The sequence below is a fragment of the Salmo salar genome, chromosome 12 (genome assembly GCF_965601325.2).
Source record: "Salmo salar chromosome 12, fSalSal1, whole genome shotgun sequence".
Taxonomy (NCBI): Eukaryota; Metazoa; Chordata; class Actinopteri; order Salmoniformes; family Salmonidae; genus Salmo; species Salmo salar.
In genome coordinates this window covers 40,400,763-40,419,194 of record NC_138302.1, presented here as the reverse complement: position 1 = coordinate 40,419,194, position 18,432 = coordinate 40,400,763, and the positions used below count along the sequence as shown (strand labels likewise).

The 18,432-nt window shown below is 42.7% G+C and overlaps 1 protein-coding gene and 1 pseudogene across 2 annotated transcripts; one reads left to right on the top strand and one right to left on the bottom strand.

Annotated features, from left to right (window-relative positions):
- Positions 1-5,959: 5,959 nt before the first annotated feature.
- Positions 5,960-17,017, bottom strand: sde2 (SDE2 telomere maintenance homolog (S. pombe)). 2 transcript variants are annotated; one of them, NM_001140311.1, is given in 7 exon segments: positions 5,960-7,005; positions 7,297-7,675; positions 7,819-7,924; positions 11,317-11,486; positions 11,676-11,787; positions 13,402-13,519; positions 16,875-17,017. In NM_001140311.1, coding segments are annotated over 7 exon segments (1,206 nt in total). In that variant the 5' UTR covers positions 16,977-17,017; the 3' UTR covers positions 5,960-6,786.
- Positions 17,018-17,264: 247 nt separating this feature from the next.
- Positions 17,265-17,969, top strand: LOC106565010 (small ribosomal subunit protein bS1m pseudogene; annotated as a pseudogene).
- Positions 17,970-18,432: the final 463 nt, after the last annotated feature.

Here is an 18,432-nt window from a genome sequence, read left to right as displayed (position 1 = left end):
AATTGAAAATGGATGTTTGTACTTTTGTGGCTATGTACTGTCCTAACATAATCTAACTTTATGCTTTTGCCGTAAAGCCTCTTTGAAAATCGAACAATGTGGTTAGATTAAGGAGATGTTTATCATTTAAATTGTGTAAAATAGTTGATTGTTTGAGAAATTGAAATTATTAGATTTTTGATGTTTTGAATTTCCAGCCTTGTTAGCAATCCCGGCTCGGGGTTCATTGCTAACCTGTAGCCCCAACAGGTTTTAACAAAACATCTCTGTGGACGTATTTCCCTGCTTGCTGTTTACAAATGAAAAATAACCATTGTTGAAACATTTTTTGTTATCTTTGGTTGCAGAAGTAATATAAATGACCCAGTTAAAGAAGAGTGCATGGACAATTCACATGCATAGAAGCTTAAAGGGATACTTTGGGATTTTGGCAATGAGGCCATGTCACGTCCTGACCAGTATAAGGGGTTATTGGTTATTGTAGTTTGGTCAGGACGTGGCAGGGGGTATTTGTTTTATGTGGTTCGGGGTTTATGGGATATGTATTTATGTAAGAGGGGTGTTTGATTTATGTGTTCCGGGGTTTTTGGGTAATGTTCTTGTTTTGTATTTCTATGTTTTTCTATGTTGTGTATTTCTTTGTTGGCCTGATATGGCTCTCAATCAGGAACAGCTGTACATCGTTGTTGCTGATTGAGAGTCATACTTAAGTAGCCCTGTTTTCACCTGTCCCTTTGTGGGAAGTTGTGATTGCATAGCTGTGTTTAGCCTGTAATCCTGTTCGTTCGTTTTCTTGTTTTGTTTTCTTAAGTGTTCAAAATAAATATATAATGAGCACTCAACCCGCTGTGCTTTGGTCCACTTACTACATCGACCGTTACAGGGCATTTATCTACTTCCCCAGAGTTGGATGAACTTGTGGATACCATTTTTATGTCTCTGTGTCCAGTACGAAGGAAGGTAGAGGTAGTTTTGGGAGCCAATACTAACTAGCGTTATCACAAAGACTAAGTCTATGGGTATTTGCTAGCATGCTCATAGTCAAAATCCAGAAGTATTCCTTTAATGTGTGATAAGTAGTATATTAATGGAAATGATTAAGGTATGAAGATGTGATGAATGACTGTAAGCTTCAGAGGGCATTACATCAATGTCTTGGTGCTGGAGGACAGAGCTACCAGTACAGACAGATGTCAAAAATCTCTCCTGGTCCTAGTTATGAAATGATCATGTGAATTCAATCACAAAATCACAGTCCAGAAACAATCGCTGGCCTAGCCCTCACCCCGTTTTGCAGATTTAAAAGAATCAAATATGTATGCAAAATGGTGATAATGGCTCCACTAACCATTCCAATTAGGCATAGGGGAGCTTACATATATCCAAAACCTTCAGGCTAACTTTGTTCTATGTCGTGGAGCTCCGCCCCACATGGGAGCTCTGCTTCAATTGGTTTACCCCGCATAGGTAGCGAATAGCCTGAGAAAAAAATTATGCACAAACATGCAGCCAATAGGAGTACAGGTGTCCATATATAATGGGACGTTTCTCCTCATTTAGACTCCCATTATTTTCAGCGACAGGACTGGACTGGACTGGACTGAAGAAGAAGAAGAAGAAGCCGCCTATACAGAAAAGAGAAGATTCAGGACGAAACCACCGTCGACTTCCTGGTCTCGACGTCGTTCTTCATGAGCACACTTTTTCCACTCCCAAAAGCTCTTTTAAGAGCTCAGAGTCGCTGCTCCGCTATGGCGGCAACGAACCCACACTACTTATGTTTCGTGTGTTTGGGTTCACAGCACGCTAAGGGCGGTTTCACAGACCCCCGGAATGCCCTAGCTGCACCCTCCTTTCTTTAAAGGAGAGGAAACAGCGGTGGGCATTTTTCAGGGGAGATCTCCCGACCGAAGCTGAAATGACCCCTCTCCCTAGAGGGAGCGATGGGAATTTCACCTCCTTCGGCGAGGAAGAGACGGGCTCTGAATTTTCAGCAGCCCCCTCTTACGCAACGGCCTCTCTGCGCTCTGATTTTACAGGGCTCATTGAGCGGGCTGCGAGCCGTCTAGACATTGCACTGCCCCCCATTCCCCCCAACACGGAGGTGGATATGGTGGTGGGCGGCCTTTACTCTAGACCGAGACGGGCGGCTGTGCTTTTAGCACCTGCCATCCCCTCACTGGCAAAATATGTGGAGGTTGCATGGGAGGCGCCTTTAAAGGCCAGGGCGCCGGTGAAGGCGTACATCCCATTCACCAGAGTGGACGGAGCACGGCCTCAGGATATCCCTAGGCTCGAGGACGCCCTGGCAGCGTACCTTGTCCCAGGTTCGAGCTCCTGGCCGTCATCCAGGAAACCCACATTACCTACGACTAAGGACAGACTCACAGCCCAGCTGGCAGGGAAGTCCTTCGCTCTAGGTGTTCAAGCTGTAGCAGCAGCTAATAATATTGCCCTCCTTGCCGCCTCTCTGTCCCGTCTCACCACGGGTAAGACTGCGTTGTCGGGAGAGGAGATAGAGGAAGCGTCGAGGATTTCCGGCGCCATCCTCCATCTCACTCAGGCGTTGGCTGTATGCGCGGGGACGTCCATGGCCACTTCGGTGGTCGTGGAACGACACCTCTGGCTGTCTATGACGGCTATGAAGAAGACCGACAAAGCCGCCCTGTTGAACGCCCCCATCTCTGACAGCGGCCTCTTTGGAGCCGCCGTCAAAGATGCGACGGTGCGTTTTGGCCTGCCAATGGCAGGAGGGTGTAGAGCGGATTCAAAAGAGCCTCCTCGCTCCACCGTCTCCAGTAGACATGGGTCTAGAGCCAGACGGAGAGCCCGTCGAGCGGCAGCACCCGATGCACCTGGAGCGGGCCCCGCCTCTCCGGCAGCACCAGAGAAAGCAGCTTCTCCACCAGCGAGAGAGGTCTTCATTTCGTCACCCTGGCGGCCTAGGGGCAGCCAGAAGAGACGGCGACCCTGACGGGGGGAGGGGGAGAGAGCGCAGCATCCAGTGTGACAGCGCCCACTGTTCTTCCCCCAACCCTGCAAAGGGATGGAGGAGCCAATATGTCAGTTGTTAATAAAGAATGTGTTCCATTTGACTTCGTCACAAGAGAACCTCTTTTCCATAACAAACTTGAGACCGTTAAGGTTCCTTCTTTCTCTATCTCTCTTCCTCTCACCACCCTGTGTCTAGCACAGTCCACAATGAGTACGTAGCTGATTACACACAGGACGTTGTGAGTGGGAATGACGAGGGCAGCAAAGCGGACGCTCTTGATGAGCCGCCATGCTATACCTCATAAAAGCTTTGTACCACACACCTTCAGGAATAATGTGGTTAAAGATTTAAAGAACAGCTCACTTACACAGCTCCATGTTGGGCCGATGACGCTATCGCTGTTGGGAGACCGCACACTAACACAGGCGGGCGCCTCAGTGTAGCGCAGACCCGTGCTGCGTTCATGGGCGTCTGGAACCATAGGTTACATGTATAACCAAAGTGTCGGCGCCCCCGTTTCTCACAGAACCCGCCAAAAAAATACATAATGTCACAGAGTATGATGTCATCATCTCTTATTACAGACTAGCATCTGAATTTGATGGTTAAACAAAAGAGAGGAAAACCTAAGAGGTTTGGAATGGAACTTAAAAAATACAGGCATTTCTTGCACAACGTTATGCCCTGAAAGCCTTGCCATTGTATAATGCGTGCAGTGATTTATATGCAGCGACTCCCTTAGTAGAGCATTTCATTTTCATCACGTGTAATTGACCAGGTTAAATGCAATTCCCAAGTTATTGAGCAGTGGCAACAAGGTATTTGTTGTGGAGATTCAAAAGTAGGGAGTAGTAGTTTCTTTGGGGTTGTTTGAGATGATGCAAGCCTTAGTTGGGTGCACTGACTGAGATGCTTTGGAGGCACTTTGAGGCTATGGTTGTCCTCTACTATGGGAGTGTATGTGTCCTCTTCTACAGCATACAAGATCACCATACACTTCAACCACACATGGTCATATACAGCCACTGTGAGAGACAACGACAGAGTGGATAAGGTTATGTTTTCCATAGTGAATCAGTGATTAAAAGACACATAGCATTGAAATTCAAATGGTCTCACCTCTGTGATATTCATTTCAGCAGTTCCAGTGCCTTCTCTATCCAACTCCTGGAAGGCCTCTGTGAAAATAAGGGGAAATATATATTTTTTGATTTGTGCTTTAACACTATCTATAATTAAGGCCATGAACTTTTCTTGACCATCTGACCAATGACATCTTTAACCTGTAATTCGATTCAAGGTACCACTGCAGGCACCCCCCTCCCCCCCACCTTCCCCCCAGTCTAACGAGTCAAATATCACATTAGGGTCTAATTATTAACAACTTTAAAATAGAAGTCTGGAGTTTGGACACAATGAACAAGACTGTTAACAAAAGAGCCAATACTAACTAGCGTTATCACAAAGACTAAGTCTATGGGTATTTGCTAGCATGCTCATTGTCAAAATCCAGAAGTATTCCTTTAATGTGTGATAAGTAGAATTTTCATGGAAATGATTAAGGTATGAAGATGTGATGAATGACTGTAAGCTTCAGAGGACATTACATCAATGTCTTGGTGCTGGAGGACAGAGCTACCAGTACAGACAGAAGTCAAGAATTTCTCCTGGTCCTAGTTATGAAATGATCATGTGAATTCAATCACAAAATCACAGTCCAGAAACAATCACTGGCCTAGCCCTCACCCCCCTTTGCAGATTTAAAAGATCCAGATATGTATGCAAAATACTTAATGGTTCTCGCCCCATCAGCAGGGCTGGCGATCGCACACACGACACAGACAGTGATTCATCTCACACGTCTGAGGTTCGCTGTGAATTGGGAAAAGAGCGCGCCTTGGCCCAGTCATCGGATTGTCTACCTGGGGTCACAGCTAGACACTGACTATGAAGGCTCGAATTTCGGATCCTCGGCGGGCTGCCCTGTTGCTAGCCCTACGAAAGTTTTATCCGAATCACATGGTGACGGCGTATTCCGTCATGACACTTTTGGGTCTGATGTCATCTGGCCACACTGTGGTTCCGCTGGGACTTCTGCACATGCGCAGAACACAGCGATGGTTTGCCCAACTACGACTGGACCCACTGAGGCATCGTCATCGGTTGTTGGTAGTTCCCCTCTCGCTCAGAGTGGACCTGAACTATTGGAGAGACCTGTGCGTCCTGACGCAAGGGGTTCCAATAGGCAGTGTCCTCCTACATTCCAGTGTTTACAGACGCTTGTCTGACTGGATGGGGAGGGACATGCCAGGCTCGGGCGTTCGGAGGTGTGTGTCCTCCCTCGGGACGCCCCATCAACCTCCTAGAGTTGGAGACAGATTCAGACCTGGTTCAGACCCACTTCGTGTCTAGCCAACGGTGGCACGACGTGTTGGTCTGGTCGGACAACGGAACCACAATAGCCTACATACATCGCCAAGGAGTCAGGTCTCTGCACTCCACCGGCTGGCGGAGGAATTGCGGCTGTGGGCTCACGAGCACCTTCGCTCGTTGACAGCAACACACATTCCAGGCTATCAGAACGTCGGAGCAGACCTCATGTCTCGAGGGGGTCCCGGAGACAAGTGTCATCTGCACCCTGACGTTGTTCTCCAAATATGGGAACTGTTCGGGAGAGCCGAGGGGTACCTGTTCTTGTCACGTGTAAACACGCAATGTCCCCTTGGTTTTCCCTACGAGGCCAGGACGAACCTCCACTCGGGATAGACGCTCCAACCGTGTCCAGATGTTCTCCTGTACGCATTCTCCCACTGCTAGCCCGCGTGAGAACAGGAGGGCTTTCAATCATATTGATAGCCCCGATCACCCAGGGGCTCCGAGGTACACAGAGATGACTCAAATGTTGATTGCACCATCATGGCCATAATATTGTTTATGGTTTAAAAAAAAGTAGTCACGTTCATGTATTTTTGCTTCACACAATACAGTAAGTCCTTTTATTCAACCATACATCCAAATAAGGAACACAGGTACATATAAGATCACAGAAAAACAAGAAAGCCATTTCCAGAGTTATGAACCTAAAATTTAAGCCAAAGATAATTACTCTGTCCTAAAAATATTTTGGTTGTGAGAACAACCACTCACTAACCAGGTTGCCATCCAACCTTTTTATGTGAGTTAAGTACTTTGGATTAAAAAAGTCACAACAGGCCTTTTGGAAACAGCAAATTGTGTTAAACTTTCCAAATGTCAACAAAACATAAAAGGCTAGACAAGGTGTGAACTTTGTCTGTAAAAATAATTACATGAGAAATGGCAGTGGAAACACCTTCAAACTCATGTTTACGTAATAACCATCATATCAAAGTAGACTTGGAGTCACATGATGGTAACATCTCTAGTTGGAAAATGCACATATCATTTTAGAATATTTGCATGAAAATTGGACAGAAACCTAGCTACTGTGAAAAAAAAAGGACCTAATTTCATTTGTGACATTTCATCCAACATAAAGGGACAGCTCATTGACTTAAGAATTTCAAAAAGTAACATTTACTCCAGAAAAAAAAAATCAAAAATGCATTGAGAACAGGAGAATTCTGGGATATATCCAATAGCCGGGACAATCTTTAATTGTGTCAACTATATGGGGCAAACAAAAATAATCACACTTTAAATCTGGAGCTCATGGCATAGTTATATCTGTTGCCTTAATTGTCACCAAGTTATCAAGAGTCCACTCAGCATAAGACTCATTATTATATGGTGCTGTAATAGAAACTAGGCAGTCATTGCTTCTTGCCCTTGCTGGGTTTGGCCAATAGGGCAGGATCAATGTCCTCTGCAGAAAGCCCTATGGTGGAGAAAAGGCGAGCAGCGCGCTCGGACAGGGTTCCCCCACACTTCATCCCTCGTGCAATCAGTTCCGCCTTTAGCCTGTCCAACCCTAAAGTCTCCAACTCCTTGTCCGAGTGCACTGCCTGGAGGTCTAAGGGCCCATCTTCACACTGCATACCAGGGGAGAAACACACATGAGTTAATCTTTAAAAGTAACTGATACCAGATAGTAACTGTTGGTCTTGTTGCAAAGTCCTATTCATGGTGCATTGTGAGCCATTAAACATCTTTGGTCATCCCAACATCTCATTTGCATTATGGTCACAAGGAAAGCTGCTTTATTTCTGTGATGACCCAGAACAACGAAGGAGCAAGTATGGATAATGAAAATGTAAAACATTAAATAATGAACTAACAAGGCCCAAGAGGACAAATCTTGAGTGGAACATTAAGAAACTCACAGCGGCTTGGTTGACGCTACTCTGAGCTACGCCTAGATTGTTGGTCTTCGGGAATGTTTCTTCTGTGGGGACCACCTCCTTCTGCTCCCCACTACCACCTGAAGCTGCTGCCTCTGCTTGAGATCGTGTCTGCACCTCTGCTGGGCTCTCTGGAGAGCTGGGTCCTGAGATGGAGTTGCTGCTTGCACTAGGAGCTTCTGAAGTTGCTGTGTGTTCCGCTCTGCTCTGAGAGGCTGATGTGTGAGCTGACGTTGCTCCCTTTACGGGACAATCGGGTACCCCTGAACCTGAAGCAGATGTGGAGGGAGAGTTCCCGCTTTCGCTTGCATCATCGTCATCCTCAGAGCTGTCCAGGTCATCCAGGCCACCAACACCCGTCCTGTAATATCCAAAACATTCCACTATCAGTTTTGTCCTCATGACACTTTTTTGGCATGTTTTTTTTTTATTTAAAGGCTGCAAAGATAATTATTATATTTTTTTTTTACAAAAATGTTTACCAAGATGACAAAGCTCATTCACCAAAAGCATTTCTTCTTGCTTTTCCCTTGGCCTTTGTTTGGAGGTGGCTTTTTGCGTTTTGGTGCCTCGTCTACTTTCACTAGTCCGCTGGAAGAGGCTTGCATTCCTAAAAAACAGACTGTTACTCATCCTTGAATTAGTTCTATGGAACAAACAGCTCTATACATTCATCATTTTCCACAGCACAGATCATTAAGAATATATATACAGCACCAGTCAAAAGTTTGGATACACATACTCATTCAAGGGTTTTTTTTATGTTTACTATTTGGTAGAATAAGTGAAGACATCAAAACTATGAAATAACATATGGAATCAGGTAGTAACCAAAAAAAGTGTTTGACAAATCAAAATATATTTTATATTTGAGATTCAAATAGCCACTTTTGGCCTTGACAGCTTTGCAAACGCTTGGCATTCTCTCAACCAGCTTCACCTGGAATGTTTTTCCAACAATCTTGAAGGAGTTCCCACATATGCTGAGCACTTGCTGGCTGCTTTTCCTTCACTCTGTGGTGCAATTCATCCCAAACCATCTCAGTTGGGTTGAGGTCAGGTGATTGTGGAGGCTAGGTCATCTGATGCAACACCCTCCCTCTCTTGGTAAAATAGCACTTACGCAGCCTGGAGGTGTGTTGGATCATTGTCCTGCTGAAAAACAACTGATATTCCCACTAAGCCCAAACCAGATGGGATGGCGTATCACTACAGAATGCTGTGGTAGCCATGATGGTTAAGCATGCCTTGAATTCTAAATAAATCACAGACAGTGTCACCAGCAAAGCACCCCCAACACCATAACACCTCCTCCGCCATGCTTTACGGTGGGAAATACACATGCAGAGATCATCCGTTCACCCACACTGCCCAAAAATCTCCAATTTGGACTCCAGACCAAAGGACAAATTTCCATGGGTCTAATGTCCATCCATAGCATGTGTTTCTTGGCCCAAGCAAGTTTCTTCTTCTTATTGGTGTCCTTTAGTAGTGGTTTCTTTTCAGCAATTCAACCATGAAGGCCTAATTCACAGTCTCCTCTGAACAGTTGACGTTGAGATGTGTCTGTTATTTGAATTCGGTGAAGCATTTATTTGGGCTGCAATTTCTGAGGCTGGTAACTCTAATAAACTTATCCTCTGCAGCGAAGGTAACTCTGGGTCTTCCATTCCTGTGGCGGTCCTCATGAAAGCCAGTTTCATCATAGCGCTTGATGGTTTTTGGGAGAGCACTTGAAGAAATTCTTCAAGGTTTTTGAAATGTTCCGTATTGAATGACCTTCATGTCTTAAAAGTAATGATGGACTGTTGTTTCTCGTTGCTTATTTGAGCTGTTCTTGACATTTTTATTTTAACTAGGCAAGTCAGTTAAGAACAAATTCTTATTTACAATGACGGCCTAGACCGACCAAACCCGGGCGACGCTGGGCCAATAGTGCGCAGCCCTAAGGGACTCCCAATCACAGCCGGTTGTGTTAGAGCCATAGATTCCAACCAGAGTGTCTATAGTGACGCCTCTAGCACTGAGATGCAGCGCCTTAGACCGCTGCGCCACTCGGGAGCCAAAATATGGACTTGGTCTTTTACCAAATAGGGCTATCTTCTGTGAAGCCCTCCCTACCTTGTCACAACACAACTGATTGGCTCAAATGCATTAACCTGTCTGGGCTAGGGGGCAGTATTTTCACGGCCGGATGAAAAACATACCCAATTTAAACAGGTTACTACTCTGGCCCAGAAACTAGAATATGCATTTGAATGGTGTCTGTGAGTATAACAGAACTCATATGGCAGGTAAAAACCTGAGAAAAAGTCAACCAGGAAGTGGAGGATCTGAGAATTGTAGTTCTTTCTAGTCCCTTTCGAAACTACAGTATCCGTGGGGTTACGTTGCACTTCCTAAGGCTTCCATTGACTGTCTAAAGCCTTCAGAAAGTAGTTTGAGCATTCTCCTGTCACTGGGCAGATAATAGGAGCTCAGTTTCTGAGTGGACTGCCTGGCAACAAAGGGATTGGATATGCTCGATCCCGCCAGCACGCCCCTCCTTTTTCTCCTTGAATGAATACGCTATTGTCCGGTTGGAATATTGTCGCAATTTTACATAAAAAAAACCATAAAGATTGATTTTAAACAGCATTTGACATGCTTCTAGGTATGGTAATGGAACGTTTTGACTTTGCGTCTCTGGTACCGCGCTCACGCATTATGCCTTTGGATAGTGCTCTGAACGCACGAACAAAACTGAGGTATTTGGACATAAATATGGATTATTTGGAACAAAAACAACATTTCTTGTGGAAGTAGCAGTCCTGGGAGTGCATTCTGACGAAGATCAGCAAAGGTAAGAGAATATTTGTAATACTAATTCTGAGTTTAGGTTGCCCCCGAACTTGGCGGGTGTCTGTATAGCTCTCTGTGATGGCTGAGCTATGTACTCAGAATATTGAAAAATGTGCTTTCTCCGTAAAGCTATTTTAAAATCTGACACAGCGGTTGCATCCAGGGGTAGTCTATCTATAATTCTTAAAATAATTGTTATATATTTTGTCAACATTTATGATGAGTATTTTTGTAAATTGATGTGCACATTCACCAGACGATTTGGTGGGAACACATTTTCTGAACATCACGTGCCAATGTAAAATGCTGTTTTTGGATATAAATATGAACTTTATCGAACAAAACATACATGTATTGTGTAACAATGTTCTAGGAGTGTCATCTGATGAAGATCGTCAAAGGTTAGTGCTTCATTTAGCTGTGTTTTGGGTTTTATTGACACATTTCCTTGCTGTCTATGTACTCTCCTAACATAATCTAATGTTTTGCTTTCGCTGTAAAGCCTTTTTGAAATCGGACAATGTGGTTACATCAAGGAAAAGTGTATCTTTAAAATGGTGTAAAATAGTTGTATGTTTGAGAAAGTTGAATTATGACATTGTTGTTTTTGAATTTGCCGCCCTGATATTTCACTGGCTGTGTCCTGCAGGTGGGATGCTAGCGTCCCACGTAGCCCATAGAAGTTAAGAAAATAAATTACACAAATGAACTTTTAACAAGGAACACCTTAATTGAAATGCAATCCAGGTGACTACCTCATGAAGTTGGCTGACAGAATGCCAAGAGTGTGCAAAGCTGTCAAGGCAAGGGGTGGCTACTTTGAAGAATCTAACACCTAAAATATATTTTGATTTGTTTAACACTTTGAGTTACTACATGATTCCATATGTTATTTCATAGTTTTGATGTCTTCACTATTATTATACAATGTAGAAAATAGTCAAAAGAAAGAAAAACCCTTGAACAAGTACGTGTTCGAAAACTTTTTTCCGGTAGTGTATATATAAATACATGTCTATAAAAATTACACCAGGGGCTCTGCACAGCTTCCGTGTGTCTCAGAGGGGTAGGGTGAAAATTAAACATCACCATTCTTACAAAATGGACAATAAAACATACTATTCTACCATTTCATTCTAAATAGCCATTTGAAATTGGCACCTTTTAAAACTGAGTCCTCCAGGCGTTCTGAGAGGTCGTGGCACTGCTGCTCGTAGTCTGGGTCTGTAAAGTGATGCTTGGGCTCGGCCAGCTTCCTCTGCAGTCTCTCCAGACGCCTTTGCTCCTTCTCTGCCTCGCGGTCTGCCTGCTTCTTAAGCCACTCTGCCATCCTAAAGACACACACACACACACACACACACATATTTTCATTACCTATTTATTCATACCATTTATCCACTCCATTGTACCAAAAGTGCAAACTGACAATCAAATCCACCAGGTGAGCTTCATCAAAAACACCCATTTAGAAAAATACTTCAAATACCAGATAAAATTGAGTCTGTGGGTGACTAACTTACTCTTTCTCATGGTTGACATCTCTTAGTCTCCTCCCGCTTAGGTCTCTGCAGGCTTCGCGGTTTGTGGTCTTCTCAATTTGTGCCCCAAGAGCCCTAAGCATAGACCCAAAGCCTGCCAGTTACAAATAATGGAACAGTTAGTTATTCATTTACTCACTTATTCAGAATAATGTAAGCAACATTTCACACCTGCCCACTAACTTTAGGCTTAACAGTAAATTATCATTTTCTTAACCTGTCTGGGCTAGGGGGCAGTATTTTCACGGCCGGATAAAAAAAACGTACCCGATTTCAACTGGTTACTACTCTTGCCCAGAAACGAGAATATGCATATTATTAGTAGATTTGGATAGAAAGCAGTCTGAAGTTTCTAAAACTGTTTGAATGGTGTCTGTGAGTATAACAGAACTCATATGGCAGGCAAAAACCTGACAAGATTCCAAGCAGGAAGTGGCCTGTCTGAGAATTTGTAGTTCTTTCTAGTCCCTTTCGAAACTACAGTATCTCTGGTGTTACGTAGCACTTTCTAAGGCTTGCATTGGCTCTCTAAAGCCTTCAGAAAGCAGATTGAGGCGTCTCCTGTCTCTAGGCAGAGTATGGTAGCTCCGTTTGTCAGTGGTCTGCCTGGTGACTAAGAGATTGGATATGCGTATTCACGAGACCACGCTGTTTTTTCTTTCCCTCTTTGAATGAATACACTATTGTCCGGTTGGAATATTATCGCTATTTAACAGCCTTTGACATGCTTCTAAGTACGGTAATGGAACATTTTGAATGTTTTTGTCTCGAAATGCGCTCGCGCGTTACCCTTTGGATAGTGACCTGAACGCACGAACAAAACGGAGGTATTTGGACATAACTATGGATTATTTGGAACAAAAACATTTCTTGTGGAAGTAGCAGTCCTGGGAGTGCATTCTGACGAAGATCAGCAAAGGTAATACAATTTTTCTAATACTAATTCTGAGTTTAGTGTGTCCCGAAGTTGGCAGACGTCAAAATAGCTAGCCGTGATAGCTGAGCTATGTACTCAGAATATTGCAAAATGTGCTTTCGCCGAAAAGCTATTTTAAAATCTGACATAGCGATTGCATAAAGGAGTTCTGTATCTATAATTCTTAAAATAATTGTTATGTACTTCGTCAACGTTTATGATGAGTAATTTAGTAAATTCACTGGAAGTTTTCGGTGGGGATACATTTTCTGAACATCACACGCCAATATAAAAAGCTGTTTTTTGATATAAATATGAACTTGATTGAACAAAACATGCATGTATTCTATAACACAATGTCCTAGGAGTGTCATCTGATGAAGATCAAAGGTTAGTGCTTCATTTAGCTGCGTTTTGGGTTTCTGTGACATATATGCTTGCTTGGAAAATGGCTGTGTGATTATTTTGGGCTATGTACTCTCCTAACATAATCTAATGTTTTGCTTTCACTGTAAAGCCTTTTTGAAATCGGACAATGTGGTTAGATTAACGAGAGTCTTATCTTTAAAATGGTGCAAAATAGTCGTATGTTTGAAAAATTGAAATGATTGCATTTGAGGTTTTTGTATTTCGCGCCACGCTGTTCCACTGGCTGTTGAATAGAGTGGGACTGTGACGTGCCACCTAGCCCATAGAGGTTAAGTAGCTAGCTAACCATCTAGATAGAAGTTATAGTAATGAGCCTGTTACTGTAAGTCTAAGGGACAAGAAGACTAATAACTACTTAGTTACCTCCTTTCCCTCCACAGAGACGAGGCTCCAGTCGATACACCGCTCCAGCCTGCAATTTCTCATCAAGCTCTGATAGTCGTCCATTATTCTTGACATAGAGATCCGATGACGGGATTCCCTGAAAACGATAGAAGAAACGTTAGGCAAGTAGCTAGCTAGTAGGGACGTAATGATTGAACAATACGCATCGGTCCCCGGTTGAAATGTTTAAGATATGAGTGCGGTTGGTCTTCAGAACTCCAAACCGATCCAAATGTAGCATAGGCCAGGAAATCGATTCAAACTTTACGAAGCATCTGTCCCAATTTTTTCCCCTCAAATTACTTTCTACCTTTGGAAAATAAATAATATTTTGTAACAACTGCGTTCTCTCCTTCAGTGTAGAACTAAGCATTTAATTGTGTTGACAGTCATTGAGCTACAACCCCATGCAATATCAGTAGCCTAGTCAAATCGCACACTGTATGCAGCTTTACGCGCTGACCAACGAGAGGTAGGCTTATTCCTGATCTGGCACATCTATGCGTCACATCTATGCGTCATTCAAATGTTTGTAAAATGGATTGAGCAATAATAGGCTTTATTAGATGAGTATATCATTTGCTAGGTTATTTTTATCAAAACGTGCTGTTACCGGAATAAATGAAGCCAAAGCTACCGCAGGAGACAACTCATCTGGATACACACGATGATCTGAGATTACATTCGATTTTACTTTGATTGTTCAGGTTCACCATCAGCAATAGTTTCACTTGAAAACAGAGTGTGCGTGCAGAAAGTGGCGCAGTGGCCTAAGGCACTGCATCTCAGTGCAAGAGGCTTCACTACAGTCCCTGGTTCAAATCCAGGCTGTATCACATCCAGCCGTGATTGGGAGTCCCATAGGGTGGCGCACAATTGGCCCAGCGTCGTCCGGGTTTGGCCGTCATTGTAAATAAGAATTTGTTCTTAACCGACTAGCCCAGTAAAAAAAAAAAAAAAAACATTATTTAAGTATTCAGACCCCTTGACTTTTTCCGCTTTGTTACGTTACTGCCCTATTCTAAAATTGATTTTTTTTTAAATGTATCCCCCGCATCTACACACAATACTGCATTATGACAAAGTAAAAACTGGATTTTAGAAATGTTTCCAAATTAATTAAAAATAAACACTAAAATATCACATTTACATAAGTTTCAGACCCATTACTTTACTTTGTTAAGCACCTTTGGCAGCGATTACAGACTCGAGTCTTCTTGGGTATGAGTTCTTTAGCTATCCGCACTGATTGGTTGAAGCAGAAAGGAAACTCACTTAAGTGTGGCAAAACTACCAAACGGTCTAAACCATTTGATGAGACGGGGTGAAATCCAAATTCATGCCATTACTCGCTATTTTTTAAAGATAAATATTGATACATTACTAGCTCTAAGACTTAAAATCTTATGGTGATTTCAGCTGAAAAGTCAGGAGTGTGCACTTTCGAAAGCGGTGAGCAACATCCTAAGAAAGCGGTGTGCAACATCCTAAACTGTCCGAAAACATCTTCCACCACCATTTTCGTGTTAAGACAGTACACATATTTTTCCTGTTTTCTTTCTGCAGGATCGCCATTATAGAAAGCAAAGGAGGAAAATTATGCCTATGCAGCCTGAATGGAATATGCTTTATGTACGAACGGGTGTATTACAGGGAACACACATCAATCCTAGATGAATGTACAGATCTAGCGCCCACTAGCGGCTGCCTAAACTATATCAAACGTAATCTCAATAACAATTGTGATTACCTTTGTCAAAGATTATGGATGTATCTTGTCAGTATATTTCTCTCCGCCCAAATAATGGGAGTCGCGGTCCGCAAAGCGGCTCCCGCCTATCCTTTATCTGGATTGGTGGATAAATCTCATGACTGAACTCCTTTTTTATATTTTAAAATTAGGGTTGTTGACGTCAACCGTCTGTATTCAATAGAGAGACGCTATGCTACTAGCTTCATTACATGAATATGCATAGCCATTTAGAGACAACTCCGACAGTGTTATCTCAAAGTTGACGGGATGCCACGTGTCCTACTTATATCAGTACACTCTTAACTTGTGCATTACGAAACTTATATTTGATCAAATAACCTCACGTACCAAATAAGCCATAAAAAAAAAAGTTGACCAAAATCGACTCTCATTGACCTCCATACAAAAACGTCCTTCTTGGTGGGCAAAACAAAAAACGCCACCTGCTGGAGGGAGACAGATTTTCCGCCGAGTTGGGCATCTCTGCCATTGTAAAGGAGGAGACTTCACTTCCTTTGCAAACACAAACTCTTGTCCAAATCCCTCCCTTCCGTTAATTTCACCAATGTATACCATGGCCCACAAAAACATTTGTTTTCAAGAATTTTGACGATACAGCCTATTTTGACTTTGTGGTTGTGGATATCAGTTTAAGCAACGCCTTTGCCCAATCTCGATTCGTCCAAATAATCAACGACGAAAACCCCAAACCAGGAAAAACTGATGCTCTTCATTAAAAAATGCTTTGTCAATGAACAAATACAATAAGGCATAACATATATTCCTTTACCAAGACAGTTACCTAATCACTCTGGATTACAACATGTGCTAAATAAGGGGTTCTCAAACTTTTTCAATTGAGGCCCCCACTTCCAGCTTTGGGTAACACCCCGCGTCTATTTCTATCGGCAAAAGCACTGTCCATGTCACAAACCGTTCACACCCACCCCTCTTGTTGGTGGGGAGAATTTTGCAGGGTTAAAGCTTATTTCCTGCAATTCTACACATTGTCATGGGGCGCACAATTTTTGTTACTTTTTTTTCCAGTTTTAAAGCAATTTTTTTTGTTGCAATTGTGTACATTTTGCTATTTATAATGTATATTCATTTAATATTTGAGTGACTAAAAAACTACAACATTATCTAAGGGCAACAAAAAAAAAACGACATAGGCTAGTTGATCTGGACATTTCTGACAAGTTATACATAGCTATCTAAAAAGGTATGCTATGACAAACATGACAAGAGGACCTGATGGTGCACTACTCAATTTCGAAATTGCACCTTGTGCATTTTACTATTATAACTTTAAACGAAGAGTTCGTTTAAACCCGGACGGAGTTCTTCATAAACCCAACAAAAAAAGATTGGTAACCATGTGCTAAATGACTAAAATGTTTAAAAACGTTTCGTTATTGAATCGCATCGGAGGCCATCTAACGTTAAATGCGTATCAAATCGTCTTGAAAGGGAAAGACGCACATCCCTATTAGTATTAGTACTGCCAATACTAGCTAGTTAGATATAAAATAAAAAAAACTGCGCAGAATAGCATAGCAGTCCTGGTTGGCAAAGTCTGTTAAACTAGATCACTAGCTAGCTAGCTTCCGCTAATACCGCGTTAGTTATCTAGCTACCAGTAGCTAGCTTGTTGGATGTGGAACCTATGAAGTAATATTTCAGTTTAATTGATACTAACCTTTTCTTTCGTAAAAATATTAACTAGATCACGTACAGATGCTCCAGTGGGAAAAGAAGCATTGCAAAAATGAAGAAGTGGACCAGAAAGAAACAACTCCATGATGTTGCCAAAGAGAGCACAGAAATGTAAGGATAGTTTGTCGAGCTACTACCGGATATTTACGCTGACGTCAAAATGTTTTATGCTACGGAAGCCGGAGAGCTTAAAAAAAGAGAGCTTGTTAAGTAACGTGACGATGTAGCGTTTATTAAGGGCTTTGTTTTTTATACTAATTTTGCCACCACAAATGTAATAAGTTCGTTATTTTTATACAGTACGAATTGGATTGTGGTATTCCTTCATTTTTTATTTAAATGTAACACAAATAAAACACCCATCGTCCTTTGCGGCACACACACCAACATGGCAGCTTTGTGCAAGGTAGTGTCAGGTCTGAGGACTGGCACGTGTGTTGCCAAAAACGAGCAATTGATATTTGCAAGTCGTTATACAGCACAGATAGCGGGGAAACATCGGAAGGAAAAGCGGTGGAAGAAACGCAAAAACCAGCAGCCGACAAGGTGAAAAGTGGCTTCGCTGCAGCATATGAACAACACACAGACCTTCAGAAAAGACACAATCAGACGGGAACTACTGTCAGACTTGGGTCAACAAGAAATGAAAAATCATTTGCGTCATTGCTACGAAATTCTCCTCTCATGCAGATGGGACCAGCAAAGGACAAAATGGTAATCGGGAAGGTCTTTCACATAATCAAAGACGATTTGGACATTGACTTTGGTGCCAAGTTCCATTGTGTATGTAAACGACCGACAGTGGATGGAGAGAAGTACCAGAGGGGGAGCAGGGTACGTCTGCGTCTTGAGGACCTCGAGCTCACATCTCGCTTCCTGGGTGCGAACACCGACACAACACTACTAGAAGCAGATGCCTTTCTTCTTGGACTGATCGAGAGCAAGGACCAAAGAGTAGAACAGCATTGACTCCGAACCATAGACCTGCCCCAGCAGAGGACAGTTTTTCTTGTTGATGTCACTATTCCCACTGTCATTTGTAACTGAGGGCTTGAACAATAAATGTATCCAAATGTAATGTTTCTGTTTCATCTTGAGAAATCTGCTACATCCATGTTCAATGGTCATTTAATTTACCCACTTATTCTGGAAGAGTCATTAAATGCCTCATGCTTAATAACAGTCATGTATCATCATAACCCAAAAGATAAGGTTGTAGCTTTCAAATGTTTAATCAAGATCTCATGGACTGTTAGTCCTTGCATGTCAATGTATGAATATGAAAGTGGTTAGATTTCTCCAGTCCCACCCTACCTCTTACCAAACCAAGTGTTGGGGTAGTGCTTGATCATGACTCTTAAGTTATAGGTCATTGGACGAAGGAGTCTTCTGTAGGGGAGAGTTCTTTAAAGATCCTTGACGCTCGGTCTGAACATTAACATGCATTGCCTGCGGTACGGTTTCGGAAGCAAAAGGACCTTATCTTTCATATCAATGATAAATAATAATAAAAAGTTATTCATACACACCTTGTTTGCATT

Excerpts from the sequence above, each read along its gene's own strand:
- sde2 (XM_082958361.1), bottom strand. The coding sequence starts at position 15,766 with ATGTTTTTGTGGGCCATGGTATACATTGGTGAAATTAACGGAAGGGAG. Across the intron at positions 7,676-7,818 it reads AGCAAGAAGAAATGCTTTTG|GACGGGTGTTGGTGGCCTGG; the intron begins GTGAATGAGCTT and ends TGGATATTACAG. Across the intron at positions 7,006-7,296 it reads GTAGCGTCAACCAAGCCGCT|TGTGAAGATGGGCCCTTAGA; the intron begins GTGAGTTTCTTA and ends CCTGGTATGCAG.